Here is a 14,973-nt window from a genome sequence, read left to right as displayed (position 1 = left end):
ATGTCTAAACAGTGAGTAAACTTTCATGTTTTGTGAATGAAAAATGAAATTTTTTTTAACATTTTTCTTTCAAACACAAATCTTCTTTCGATTATCTGTTGAACACAAAGGATGGCAAAATGCAGGTTGCTGGGAACCACTGACTATAGTATATAGTATACTGATGTATAGTACTATGAAAAGTATATAGTAGGTCCAAATCACAAGAATTTTCTTTATCCCAAAAATTCTGTCCAAAAAGGAAAAGAAACTCATACAGGTATAAAACCAGGGAGAATACATTAAGAGGTGATTTATTTTTGAATTATCCATTTAAGGAAAGTTTTTAACCACACCCTATAGCACACCTACTTTTCATTAAACCTTCTGCTCCCAAATCATCTTTAGACAACCAGACGAACCGATAGCACAAACACAGACAAGGTAAGCTTTTATAGTAGTAGTGCAAAAAGAGAGGGGAAAAAAGATTTTTGTTGTTTTTTTAATCAATATTAAATTATGCGACGTTGAAGAAATATAAACATATCAATGTACTAAAAAGAACGTTACTAGCGTACATGAAAGCATGATTGATGCTTGTTTTAAAGTAATGCTGTTTGTGTTGTACAAATATTGGGTTTACACATGAAGATATACAGTAGCCTAGAAAAATAACATAGAATAGGTCTATACACTCGATGCACTCGAGCCTTATCAGTTTTAATAAAAGTGCTTATATGCATGTGGTAATCGATTTGAGATTACTCGCAAGTGAATATGCATCACTCTCTTTATCACTCGCCGCTAGATGTCATTGTAACATTAAATAATATCGAGTGCGTTTTTCAATGTCACTTAATGATATGAGTACAATAAATCAATGTAAAAATTACAAAAAAAGGTGTATCTATTTTAATGCTGTCAGAATTTGAAATATATATTTATGATTATATGTGTTGTATTTGAGTGCTTGTGAGTTGCACTCCTCAAAGTGAATAGATAGCGACCTCTAGTGTAAACAGCCTTTTCATTGCAGCGATTGACCAAAATGTCAAAAGATTAATGACAATATTTATAATATTATCTAAAGAAATAATGGCACTAATAAATAAATATGCCTTCAAAAACTTTGCAAAAAGTCTAACTGTCTTCAGGGATTCTAAATGTTTGTGAAGATAAATGTATGAAAGACCTTTTAAAAGCCTTTTAGGATCAAGAAAGTCAAAATAAAAATTTGATTCAGTTACATGTGGGCTGGCATAGTGGTGTAGTGGTTATCACTGTCGCCTCACAGCAAGAAGGTTGCTGGTTCGAGTGAGGTAAATTTAGGTGCATTTTTAATAAAGGGACTAAAAAGAAAATAAAATGCCTGAAAACAGGACTTCTTTGCTCATAAAAAGGTTAATTACTGCGTTAATGGCTTTAGAAAATCTTGCATGAGTAGTTCATTAAAGTTTTTTAAAAAAAAAAAAAGGTTCACCATTACTAAAAATTTTTACTTTAAGAAATATAAGTTTTTTTGTTTTAATTGATGACTGGAAAAAATCTGTAAAAAACCAAAATTATTTTATTATCATAAGCATGAAAACATTTTAAGACCTTTATTTTAAAGATTGATGTTCATTTTGCAATGCATGTAAATGTGCCTTGGCTTGTTTATAGATATTTGTATTGGGTTACAACTTGATTTGCCATGATTTTATAAATGTAAGTGTTTTCACTTAAATCTTTTCATCTTTAAACTGTGGGTGCCCTAAAAAGTAGTGCATACCTGAAAAAAAAACATAATTTTCGGACAAATCGTGATTGCTTGGTGACATTTACAGAGTTGCTTTGCTTTTTGTTTTTTCAGACTCATCATCATGTCAGATGAAGTCAATGCCTTGCTGGACCCTCTCCTCAATCTCGACACACATCCTGGTCAGACAGCAGTACCTGAAGAACAAACTGAATCCTTTCAGGAAGACAATGTGTTGATGGAGAAACAGAGAAACTCAGAACTAAAACAGAATGCCTTAGAAATCATTCAGTTAATCATGCAAGAAATGCAAGAAACTCCCCCAGAAAAATTCAAACAGAGTAGTTTAGTCCAGGACATTGTTTATTCAAAGCTTAATGAGCTGAAGAAAAGAGAGACACTGAGAGAAGTAAAGGAGAACAATGAAGAAAAGCCAGCAGAAAAAGAAACAATAAATTTAGCAAATGAAACAGAACGATCAGAAGATACTGAAGTGTCTAATGTTGACATGAAACACAAGAAAAAATGTCTTGAGGAGCAAAATAAGCAAACCAAAAAAACAGAACATCAGGATGTAAACATAGAGGAAGAAAGAAAACAAGATATTCCTGTTCAGATAAAAACTGAGGAAGAAATTAGACTGATTAAACCAGAGATGGAAAAAGGAACAGAGTTTTGCAAAACAAACCCTGAAGTTGTTGAAACAGGCTTATTACAAAACCAGCATGTTGCTATTAAGGAAAAAGAGGTTTTCGCACAAGAACCAACTAAATATTACTCCAGTGATCCAATAAACGAAATGAAACTCATAGAATTTAATGTTGACATGATACACAAGGAAAAATACCTTGAGAAACTAAGCAAGCAATCCGAAGCTGGAGATTCATGTGATGTGAACACAAAACATAAACACAAGGATGCTAAAAAGGACGAAGAAAGAGAAATTAATATTCCAATTCAAAAAACTAATGATGATGAAAACAGATTGTTTAGACAAAATTGTGAAAAAACAACAGAGATCCTCAAAACAAACCCTGAGGGTGATGGAAAAGGTCATTTACAACACCTGTATGATACTATTTTAGATAAATATGTTTCAACAGAACAACCGACTCAATCTAACTTCAGTAAATCGATGAACAAACTGAAGCTTGAAGAGAATAATGATGAATTAATGAAGATACAGAAGCAGAAGCAGGAATTGTCCAATTCCAGTAAACCAGATACACATTCTCACAGTACTGCTAAAGAAAATGTGAGTTTAAAATCAGCAAACACTGTACAAGTTGAACATATATATGAAATGCCTGATGTTCATCTCAATAGTTCTGCTGAATACATTAATGAAATGGAATGTGTGATTGAGCAAAACAAGCAACTGGGCAACGTCACGCTTCATGTTGCAGTAACAGGTTCAACTGGAGCAGGAAAATCCAGCTTCATCAATGCAATACGTGGTCTTACATCCGATGATGAAAATGCAGCTCCAACAGGTGTGACTGAGACGACGTTGGTGCCAACGATGTACAGACATCCTACAATGCCAAATATTGAATTGTGGGATCTGCCAGGGACTGGAAGTCCTAAATTTAAAGCCAAGAAATACCTAAAAGATGTGAAACTTGAGACCTTCGATTTCTTTATCATCATTTCCTCAGAAAGATTCAAGGAAAATGACATAATGCTGGCAAATGCGATTAAAGAGAGGAAGAAGCTGTTTTATTTCCTCCGCTCAAAGATCGACAATGACATTCATGCTGAATCTCATAGGAAAGACTTTGATGAGCAGAAAGTGCTCTCACACATTCGTGAGAACTGTCACAGAAACCTGAAGGATATAGATGACCCGCATGCTTTCCTAATATGTTCCTTTGAACTGCACAAATATGATTTTCAGACATTTGTCGACACATTGGAGAAGCAGCTGCCTGATCACAAGAGAGATGCTTTGATTTTGTCCTTGCCAATATACTCCTCAAAGATTTTGGAAGAGAAAATTGAAATATTTATGAAGCAAACCTGGTCGGCAGCTGTTGCTTCTGGCTCTGTGGCTGTGGTTCCAGTGCCTGGTCTTTCCATGGCTTGTGATGCTGCCATTTTGCTGGGTTTCTTTACCAAGTGTTACTATGCATTTGGTCTGGACGAAAAATCAATAGATAAGCTGTCTGTGAGGGTCAACAACCTATCTCTGAAAGCTATAAGAAGGTCACCTCTAGTGGTCGCTATTGGGCAAAAGAAACTCACCAACAAGGAGCTGTCGGCACTAACTAGCAAAGAGGCAGCTGTTAAGTTTGCATGGAGCATGGTTCCTGTTGTAGGGAGTATAAAAACAGCACAAATGTCTTACTCTACAACACTGAACCTTCTGCGAACAGGAGTTCAGGATCTTGCTGAAACAGCCAGTTGAAAGTGTTGAAAGCTGCAGGAGTGACTGGTGTCTATTAAAACAAAACACAGACAAAAAATCTGAACTGCTGTGGTTGCATATAATTTTGATTTCATGCTCAAAGTTAAGTTGACTTTAAATGCACTTGTGAATACCAGCCATAAAAAGAAAAGCATACAAACTAAACCAATATATAGCCAAAAAAGGAAAGATATTTGTTCTGAAATCTTTGTTTTTTTTTTTTTTTTTTTGAGTTTTGCATTTTCCTCTAGAATATTATCGGTTCAAGTATTGATTTTTACTCTGCCACTTTCAATGGCATTCACTCTGAAAGAAATGTTTGTGTCTGGGGAATTTATACTTTATTTATACTGTAGCTGAATATGTTTCTGTACTAATGATAAAAGATACAAGACAAATAAAACAAAACTCGTATTATGATTTGAAGAATTTGAAAGAAAAGAATAATAATCTTGATATTTTTATGTCATTTCTTTTACTTTGTCTACTGATACAAATATGTTATGGTATTAGCTATTTGTTAATTAATTGTTAATTCTCACAATTGTTAATTCTCTGGGAAATAACCGCACACACTCATTCACACACTCATTCACTACGAACAATTTAGCCTACCCAATTCACCTGTACTGCATGTCTTTGGGCTGTGGGGAAAAGCAGATATAAAAAATACATAAAAATAAGATAACATACATAGGCCTATATAATAAAAACACAGTACACAGTAGTAGTAAAAAAGATGTATACATATAACAATCAAATAAAAATAAAATAATATATCAGATTATTATTCACTCTGTCATATTATTATATCAGTATATCACATTATTATTTAATATATCATATCATTCATATTATTCATTTATAACTATAAAAATAATAATAAATCAGAATAAATTGTACATTTAACAATCAACATTTTAGGGTAAATTAGCCGTAAAAAACAATTAATAATCAGTATATTTATGATTTATATTAATCTCTCTCTCGCACACACACACACACACACACACATATATATATATATATATATATATATATATATATATATATATATATATATATATATATATATATATGTTCCTGCTATTTTAAAAAGTCTCGATAATTTGTATTCCTAATTAAACATTTAGAAGAACGCGTATTAAATAAAAGGGAAATCCTTATTTTATGAACCAAAGATAATTAGCCAAGATCTAGTTATAGATATAGGTTTTTATCAGACAAAAAAGCGAGCAAGTAGCGTGTTTTTGGTTTGCAATATTATTGTTACGTTTCATTATAATGCTTATTTTATCGGTTTGGTTTAAATAAATGAGCATGAATGGACAATTATTAGTGCAATGTCGTTTCGTTTTCCTGCAATTCATTAGTTTCGTTTCCCTTACGTAGGTCTTTACACGTGACCTGCAAACGTATCAGGAAGAGAAAAGGGGTTCTTTCGGTGCGATAATAATTTTTTCTTTAACCTCACCGTTTCTGAAGAGAAGTGATTCTCCGTTCTCTAGTTTGGAACCAGAAATAAATGTAAGTAGGCTATAATTCCTTCTATAATTCCTGTCGGTTTAGTTACTTAACATATCTTGTCTCTCACTCACAATAACAGTTTAAATAAATAAACAAATAAATCATGGGACCAAGCCGAAGAAAAAATAATGCATGAATGATTTGATTTGGTACTGATGAAGTAAATTATTTAATTAATTTAAAATGTTATGTGGCATACAAGGTTATATTTGAATTTCTCATATATAAAATATGTATAATATGCAACACACACATTATATATATATATATATATATATATATATATATATATATATATATATATATATATATATATATATATATATGAGCAATTCCAGCGCTATGGATGTGACATTTGCAGTAAAAACTCAAAACATAAATTCACAGGGAAAGTAGGCTATATGTTAACATTATATTGAAACATCTGTTTATATTTTCCAAAACAACTAACCGCAGAGTTATAGGATCATAAAAACATCAATCTGCTAACATTTTTATACTTTAAATGAGGGAAATAAACATGCGTTATGGATGTGACAAAAAAGTCTGTGAGTTTGCAGTATACTACACACTTTGTAGAAATTCTGTGAATTAAACTGCACAACCCAAATTAAATGATGCTAATCAAAAGGATAAGAGTTGGCTCACTTTAGAACAAAAATATAGAATTTTTTTTATTTGACATTTTTGCATTTATGAGAAAAATTGTTGGATTTGGTGTCTCTCTGTTATGGATGTGGCCGATGTGAAATTGCCACTTGTGTGACTTTGTCAATGTTTTCAAACTTATATAATTTGATTTACCAGTAGTTCTACTGTAAAATACTTGTTTATGCAAAAAACATAGAAACAGTTTCTTTATTTTGGTGAATTTGGTCCTTTTTTCATTGCAAGGTTGACATTTGCATGAAATTGCTTAGATAGATAGATAGATAGATAGATAGATAGATAGATAGATAGATAGATAGATAGATAGATAGATAGATAGATAGATAGAACTGAATGTTTATATATGGCCATATATGAGAATTTCATGTGGAGTAATCCATGAATGAACTGTATTTTTTTGCCTGACACAGGTGCACACTGTGAAATAAAAACTGAAAAGTTTTCCACACAAAAGGTCAGTATAAACCACTGCGGATTTCTAGTTGCTACATGATTACATGTCTGTAATCAATGATGTCTGTCATACTATCTGTTTATATTGTAATTGTACTTCTTTAATTATTTATTACTGATGGTGTTATAAACATGAACTGTTTAAAAAAACCTTGAATCATTTAGGGGAAGTGACAGCCTGAAGCTTTAGATGTTTATATTTTCAAAACGCAAATTTTGTAAGTGTTTTGGAGCACACTAATAGATATTCTTTAGACAAACTGACTGATAAATTATTTTGATTTCACTGGACCTTTAAGAGATAATCTTCAAGGCTGAATGTGAGGGTGGTGCTCAAACTTATTCAAACTAATTACACTAATAGAATTAACTGCAATTACAATCAAGTTTCTTTGAGTTTTAGGGATTTTTAAGAACATATACTTCTGAATACTTCTATAACTTTTACAGTTAAAAACATGGAAACTCAGGACCCTGCTATTGCTGAGGCAGTGCAGGCCTCTGGTGAATCAACCTTGGAAAAGGCCACAGCAAAAGCCAAAGAAAGTTTTGACCAGTTTATGAATGTCTCGCTTAACATCGCTGTGACTGGAAAGACAGGATCAGGGAAATCCTCCTTTATAAATGCACTAAGAGGTCTAAAGGATGATGATGAAGGAGCAGCACCTACTGGGGTCACAGAAACTACAATGGAGCCCAACATGTATGAGCATCCTGCAATGCCAAATGTGAAGATCTGGGACCTGCCTGGAATAGGAAGTCCAAACTTCAAAGCAGATAAATACCTTAAAGATGTCAAATTAAAAAATTATGACTTCTTCATTATTTTGAACTCCGAGAGGTTCATGCAGAATGATGTCATGTTGGCTAAAGAAATAAGAAAGCAGAAGAAAAACTTTTACTTTGTTCGCTCAAAGATTGACAACGATATTTCAGCAGAGCAAAGAAAAAAAACATTTGATGAACAGAGGGTCCTTTGCACAATAAGGGAGGACTGTCTGAAAAACTTAAAGCAACTGGGAGACCCCAAAGTGTTCCTGATTTCATCTTTTGACTTGGAGAAGTATGATTTTGAAGAACTTCAAAACACACTAGCAGAAGAGCTTCCAGTCCATAAGAGAAATGCTCTCCTACAAGCCTGGCCGGTGTGCTCTGCTGCATCTTTGGAGATGAAGATCAAGATGTTTGAAGGTGTGATCTGGGCTGCATCTCTTGCATCTGCTGGTATAGCTGTGGTCCCTCTGCCTGGTCTATCAGCAGCATGTGATACAGGGATGGTGGCTCTTTTCCTTACAAGGTGTTACTTTGCATTTGGCTTGGATGATGGATCACTGGCGAGGCTTTCAGAAAAAATAAACAAGCCCTTGGTGGGACATCTGGCTAAATCAAAGATTGCGTCTGCCATCCAAGAAAAAGCACTCACCAGATTACAAGTATCTGGTACACTGGTTGTCCTTTTCTCTGCTGAATATGTAGCAAGTCTCGTTCCAGGTGTTGGCAGTGTCGCTGCTGCTGGATTGTCCTTTGGTACTACTTATTACCTCTTGAGAAGTGGATTAAAGGAACTGGCCAATGTTGCTCGAGAAATCAGAAAAGAGGTGCTGGACAGTGTTCGATAGCTCGTAGATGTCCGGTAATTGTATTTTTGGAAAAAAGTGTTGTTTTTTTTATTGCTTTAATTGGTTGTTTATAGAGCATGTGTACATTCATGCCTCTGTTAATTAAGTTTGGGATAGTTCAACCAAATATTAAAATTTTCTGTTTATTTACTCACCCTCAAATGACATTTTTTATACTGTAGAGCAGTGGTTTTCAAACTGTGGTACGTGGTGGGCTTACCTCTAGTGGTACGCAGAAGAATCCCTGAATAATAAAAGAATAAAATAAACACACTTTTAACCCTTTGGAGCGTACGATAACACTGAGACTCATGTGATCAGACAGCATTGGCTGTTCCCTAAAGCGTACGATTACACTGGCGTGCTTAGAATGTTTACTTTAGCATGATCATGTCATCAGATGTTAAAAATCAATCTGCCTGGCGCAGAGCCAGAGGAAGAGCCACGCTGCGCTTGCAGAGCAGATACGCTCTAGAGAAGCCCTTCTGCAGACCAGTGCTGTTGTGTTTGCATTTCAGTTGCTGTAAACTCAAGTGTTTCCCCATGCTCCATCATTGGTAAAATAATTACTGCAAATGTTTTAAAATGTTCTCGTAGCTGTGTACAATAATGCGTGTTTTAGATATTTAAAGTTATTTGTTTTGTAAAGCAGCGTGTCTTTCGGTTTAGTTTGTTACCTCAGACTTAGGCAAATTTATTTGGATGTGATTCAAATGGTGCGAGTCAAAGAACATAGACTCAGGCAGCTTTGCCATGCTTGAAGCTTAAAGGTATAATATAATTAAAGTTAGGGTGCTTTCACACCCACACTTTTGTTTCGGAACGTGTCTCGATTGCCCAGTTAGCGCGGTTCGATTGGCATATGTGAACAGGGCAATCGCGCTCTGTTCCACGCCAAAGTAATCGCTCCGAGATCGCTTGAATGAGGTGGTCTCGGCTCGATTGAAACGAACCCTGGAGCGGTTCGATTGCAGTGAGAAAGCGATCCGATCCGAGCGCGGTTATATCACAGTGTTTTATGGATATGTAATAGGCTTACGGCCATATGAAGAGAGAATTATGAGTATGGCGGGAATTTTCGCGAGTCTCCGGATGCCCGCAAACAAGTGATAATCTCCCGGTAATCTCGCGTCTCCCTCCCAGTCCTCAAATAGGCATCGTCGCGCACCCTTCTCACCCCTCCCCACCGCATCTCTCCTCAGACACATCGCGCGCACCCTGTCAATCACCATCAAACCACCACCTCTCCTGATAGCTTAGCGGGACGCTGCAAAATAAACTCTGACCAATGTGAGGAGAGTTTACTCGCACGTGACTTGTTTTAGCTATTTTGGTCCGTTTAGAAACTTTGCAATGTGAAAGCGAACCGCTCCAAGAGCAAAGAGCAACAATGTAACATTTATAATCTCTGTTTCGGAACAACTGAATCGATTCACAGGTGTGAAAGCACCCTTAGTCTCCATGTGCCCAAACTAAGAAACCGCGAACCATACCCCAGTCTGCTTGAAAACAGTGGTCAGTGCATGGTTAACGGCGAACTTAACGATTCACTTAAGATGTAATCTCATTCGCACCAAATCACAAAAATACAGCACGTATGAATTCCTATGAATGAAGTCAAGCACTGTACTGTATGCATTTAATCACTGGCTTTTCTGGCAAACATAGGCCTACTGTAAATGACGCGCAGCAGATCTAATTTCTGATTTAAATATGCAATTCCAAATAGTATATATTTAAAATACAAGGTAAATTTTACATTTCAAAGAGATACAAATATGGCATATGTACATGCAAAGTAATAAAAAATGTATAAAACAAATTGTATTTTACGCCTACTACGGTACTGTATTTTAATACTGGTCATTATGGTGGTAATGGGGAAGACAATTTTTTCTGAGGTAATACTTGGTGAAAAAAGTTTGTGAATCACTGCTGTTAAGGATTAAAGAATATTTTTAGATGAAACTGTGGTAATTGCTGGTTAATAGTGCAATCATTGGTAGCCATCATCGCTATGAAAGTTAAAATATATACTGTGTATATCATGGAATTCAAAATGCATGTTTTTGGCTCTTGAGGATTAAAGGTCTTATGAAGTGAAACAGATGGTCTGTACAAGGAACTCATGATTATTTTAAATATTAGTACCTAAATAAAAGATTATTAATTATTATATTTTAGGGGGTGAACTATTCATTTAACTGTCATCTAATGTCTGATTACATTAGTTCAAAGGAATAGATTTTAATGATCTTGTGGATGATTTTGTAAGTCATTAAAACATTAACACAAATGTTGTTTAAATATGTTGAGTTCATTTTCTATGCCAAAATCAAGTCTCACAAAGATTTGTTCTTATAACATTAAAACATGCAATAAAAACATGTTTGAAAACCCTTGTGTTAAATGTTTATAAATGTATTTCAACTGCACACCAATTATTTAATATTGCTAATAAAATAATTTCAACATATTCTCAAACAGTTATTTATCTTTAAACCTAAGATTAAACCTACAAATGTATATAAATAAAGTCTAGAGCCCATTTAATATAAATATACAGTTTCATTTAGGATATATAAAGTCACATTGTGAGAAATAAAGCTGCAATTACAATAAAAAGGTTGCAACTGTGGGACCTCAAAGTCATAAAAGGAGATATGAACTCATAATCATGTCAAAAACAGGGTGTAGTTGTCCATGGCCAAACAGCATGACTGTACTCCATTTACCATGCTATTTATAGTCTCAATAAAATGTTATGTCTTTTACAGTGCTAAATTTAACCGGGCACAATGACAGATGATTCTTCTGCTGACATGAATTTCTCTGGAGCTTTGCAGAGATTGGGTGAAAGTGACCCAAATGCAGCTGCTGTGAAGGCTAAAGAAGAACTGGACCGTCTTGACAGTGTGACTCTGAATATCGCTGTGACTGGGGAAGCAGGAGCAGGAAAGTCTTCCTTCATTAATGCGCTTCGGGATCTGAGTGATGAAGATGAAAACTCCGCACCAACTGGACTGACTGAAACCACAAAGAAAGCTACCATGTACACCCATCCCACAAAGCCAAATGTTAGACTGTGGGACCTGCCAGGCATTGGCACGCCAAATTTCAAGGCAAACCAATACCTCAAAGATGTCAAATTTGAAACGTATGATTTTTTTATCATCATTTCCTCAGAGAGGTTCAAGGAGAATGACGTGTATCTGGCCAAGGAGATTCAAAAAAAGCAGAAGAGGTTTTATTTTGTTCGAAACAAGATTGATAATGACATTTGCTCAGTAGCGAATGGAAAAATCAACGAGCAGCAGCTGCTTTGCGCAATCAGGGAAGACTGCTACAGAAATCTGAAGGAAGTAGGAAATCCCAAAGTGTTCTTGATTTCCTCTTTTGACTTGAGGAAGTATGACTTTGAAAATCTGGTTGGTACTCTAGAGTCAGAGCTTTCAGATCAAAAGGGATTTGCTCTGGTTCAGTCCGTGCCTGTGTACTCTCTGGCTATGCTAGAGAAAAAGAAAGCATTGTTAGAGAAGTTCATTTGGCTCGCAGCATTGGCCTCAAGTGCATGTACCTTAGTTCCTAACCAATTCATATCTTTGATCACAGACAAGGCGATACTGATAGTGTATCTCATAGGCTGTCATTACGCTTTGGGTTTGAATGAGAAATCGCTCAAACAGCTGTCAGAGAGAACAAACAAGCCTGTCTCCCTGCTGAAATTGGCTATAAAGTCACCTGTGTCACTGGCAGTGCTAGACAGAATGAGGATTAGTCCTATGGCAAAACCAGTGAAAAGTTTAGAGGATCTGCTTGATAGTAAAAATCTTGCAGTCAATGTTCAGAACACAGCTGATGCCTTCAGGAATAGTCACACCAACCTGACTAGAGCTCTAAATGAAATGATCAAAGACATGAGACAAGTTCTTCAAGTGGCAGGTTTGGACGAATAAAATCATGCTAATGGACGATGTTTACAAATGAAATGAGAAAGTTAAACTAAAAAAAGTTTTAGTAATGTTCATATTTTGTCTTGATATGTAATTAATGAAACTGAATGCATACAAAAAGCACTTTAACAGTAAACTTGGTAAAAATGTGACTGTATACTTTTCAAGAATATGTGGTTGGTTTAATAAATTTTGATTATTTTGATTATTTTTATTGTACTTTTGTAAACTTATGTTGACCTTGTTTTAGAATGCATACAAGAGCTTTAGGCCAAGGGTCGTAATCTTTATCATCTTGTAAGCAATGAATATGTAGTTCATATCCTATTTTAATCATTATTATTGGTGTGAATTGTTTTCTACATATTTTCAGTTCAATTATACATATGAATCAAATGATAATAAATACCATAGTGGCAGGTGTTGATTTTCAGGATGTTCTAGTTTAAATGATTGTATGTGTATAGCACAAACAATGGGATTTTTGTTTTACTATACAGAATGCATGTGGTGTGTGGTTTACATTAAACAAAAACATGAGTTTAAAAAATAAAAATGATATCACTTTATATTAAAGTGTCCGTGTTATACATGTTCCATGTAATCATTGTAATTACAAATGTTTATAAATGATTACAGCAAATAATCCTAAAACTAACCCGCACGCTAACACTAACAAGCAACTAACTAGCAAGTACATGTAATTAATTTACATTAGTCAATAGTTAAATGAACAGTTACATGGTAACAAAGTCATCTTAAGATAGCAAACCTTTAGGCTCTTTTTTGTTTCATGGTGGTACTTAGTGTGCTTATGGAAATATGATACAGTCGAAGTCAGACTTATTAGCCCCCCTTTGATTTTTTTTCTTTTTTAAATGTTTCCCAAATTATGTTTAACAGAGCAAGGACATTTTCACACTATGTCTGATGATATTTTTTTCATTTGGATAAAGTCTTATTTGTTTTATTTCAACTAGAAAAAAAACAGTTTGATATTTTTTAAACACCATTTTAAGGACAAAATTATCAGACCCTTTAGGCTAATTTTTTTCCATAGTCTACAGAACAAACCATCGTTATACAATAACTTGCCTAAAAACCCTAAAGCCTTTGTAACTTTAAGCTGTATAGAAGTGTCTTGAAAAATATCTAGTCAAATATTGTTTACTGTCATCATGACAAAAAAAAACAGTTATGAGAAATGAGTTATTAAAACTATTATGTTTAGAAATGTTTTGAAAAAAACTGCTCCCTATCAAATGGAAAACGGGGGGAAAAATAAACAGGGGAGCTAATAATTCTAACTTCAACTGTATATTGCCAGTTAAACTCAAATTTTTAGAGGTATGCTAGTCATAAAAAGCTGATGGGTGTGTGAATATAAGATGCTTTAGTAAGAAAGAAAAAAGCCCAACCCTTTCTTTACAGGTTTGTTTTTGGACGTTTTAACAGGTTTATGACTCATTTGTGATTATAAAGTCTTTTAAAACTTTGTACGGTCTGACTGAGCTATCACAATAGATTATTCCAGTTCTGCTTATCACTGACACCTGGCATAGAGTCACAATGTATTTGTTTGTGTTGTTACCCAGAACAACACATACAGCATTTGACCTGAACAGTACACACAGCATGACTAATGACATCTTGAGTAATGTAGTTTCAATAAAACTATTTCTGATATTATGTTACAGTATAGGTGGTGCAGTGGGTAGCACGTTCGCCTCACAGCAAGAAGGTCGCTGGTCTTGGCTAGGACAGTTGGCATTTCTGTGTGGAGTTTGCATGTTCTACCAGTGTTCAAGTGGGTTTCCTCCGGGTGCTACGGTTTCCCCCACAAGTCCAAAGACATGTGGTATAAGTAAATTGGGTAGGCTAAATTGTCAGTAGTGTATGTGTGTGTGGATGTTTCCCAGTGATGGGTTGCGGCTGGAAGGGCATCCGCTGTATAAAACTAAGCTGGATAAGTTGGTGGTTCATTCTGCTGTGGCGACTCTGGATAAATAATGGGACTATGAATGAATGAATGTTACAGTATACCTCACAGTCTGTTTTGTGGTTTTCATTAGAGGAGATACATTTTTCATTAAAAATAAGGAATAGAACAAGCAACGTAATGAGAATGTCATCTGAGTAACAGCGGGAAAACATTATGTAGTGCTTGTCTAAAAATCTGCATACAACTATTACAAAATGCTGAATTTGATACTTTATAGCAAACCAACATTTGCAAAGAATTTTCTGTTTTTCATATAAACATTTAAAATTAGTTTGCAAGAATTTGGACAAGGCAATCCCATCAAAATGTGGTACCTTTTCTGCATTTTAACAACATTTCAACACAATTTCAAAAAACACAATCTGTCACAGACAGAAAAAGTCTGAATAATATAATGGATAATAATAACTATTGACAAACATTTGCTAATTACATGAAATGATTACATTGCACACTAGTTGTAAACATCAGAAAGAAACATGCCTTGAAAAAGTGATATTGCTGTTTGCTTTGATATATTGTTTTTATAGTTTTACATTAAACATTAAATTGCACAAAAGTGATGGTAAAGATATTTTTAAGGTTAAAAAATGTTTTACTTTATTGTCCACAAGTGGAAATTTTTC

At 34.6% G+C, this 14,973-nt stretch overlaps 2 protein-coding genes across 4 annotated transcripts; both read left to right on the top strand.

Moving 5' to 3' along the window:
- Nucleotides 1-233: 233 nt before the first annotated feature.
- On the top strand, nucleotides 234-4,557 carry LOC100151419 (uncharacterized). Its single transcript, XM_001922145.7, has 2 exons — nucleotides 234-423; nucleotides 1,832-4,557. The coding sequence occupies exon 2, from the start codon at nucleotides 1,842-1,844 to the stop codon at nucleotides 4,122-4,124; it is 2,283 nt and encodes a 760-aa protein (XP_001922180.5). The 5' UTR covers nucleotides 234-423; nucleotides 1,832-1,841; the 3' UTR covers nucleotides 4,125-4,557.
- A 965-nt stretch (nucleotides 4,558-5,522) lies between these two features.
- irge4 (immunity-related GTPase family, e4) lies at nucleotides 5,523-12,914 on the top strand. 3 transcript variants are annotated; one of them, XM_073924420.1, is made up of 4 exons: nucleotides 5,523-5,651; nucleotides 6,731-6,774; nucleotides 7,224-8,406; nucleotides 11,170-12,914. In XM_073924420.1, the coding sequence occupies exon 4, from the start codon at nucleotides 11,191-11,193 to the stop codon at nucleotides 12,346-12,348; it is 1,158 nt and encodes a 385-aa protein (XP_073780521.1). In that variant the 5' UTR covers nucleotides 5,523-5,651; nucleotides 6,731-6,774; nucleotides 7,224-8,406; nucleotides 11,170-11,190; the 3' UTR covers nucleotides 12,349-12,914.
- The last annotated feature ends 2,059 nt before the right edge of the window (nucleotides 12,915-14,973 follow it).

This window comes from Danio rerio, chromosome 16 (genome assembly GCF_049306965.1).
Source record: "Danio rerio strain Tuebingen ecotype United States chromosome 16, GRCz12tu, whole genome shotgun sequence".
Taxonomy (NCBI): Eukaryota; Metazoa; Chordata; class Actinopteri; order Cypriniformes; family Danionidae; genus Danio; species Danio rerio.
This window is presented reverse-complemented; position numbering and strand designations above follow the sequence as displayed.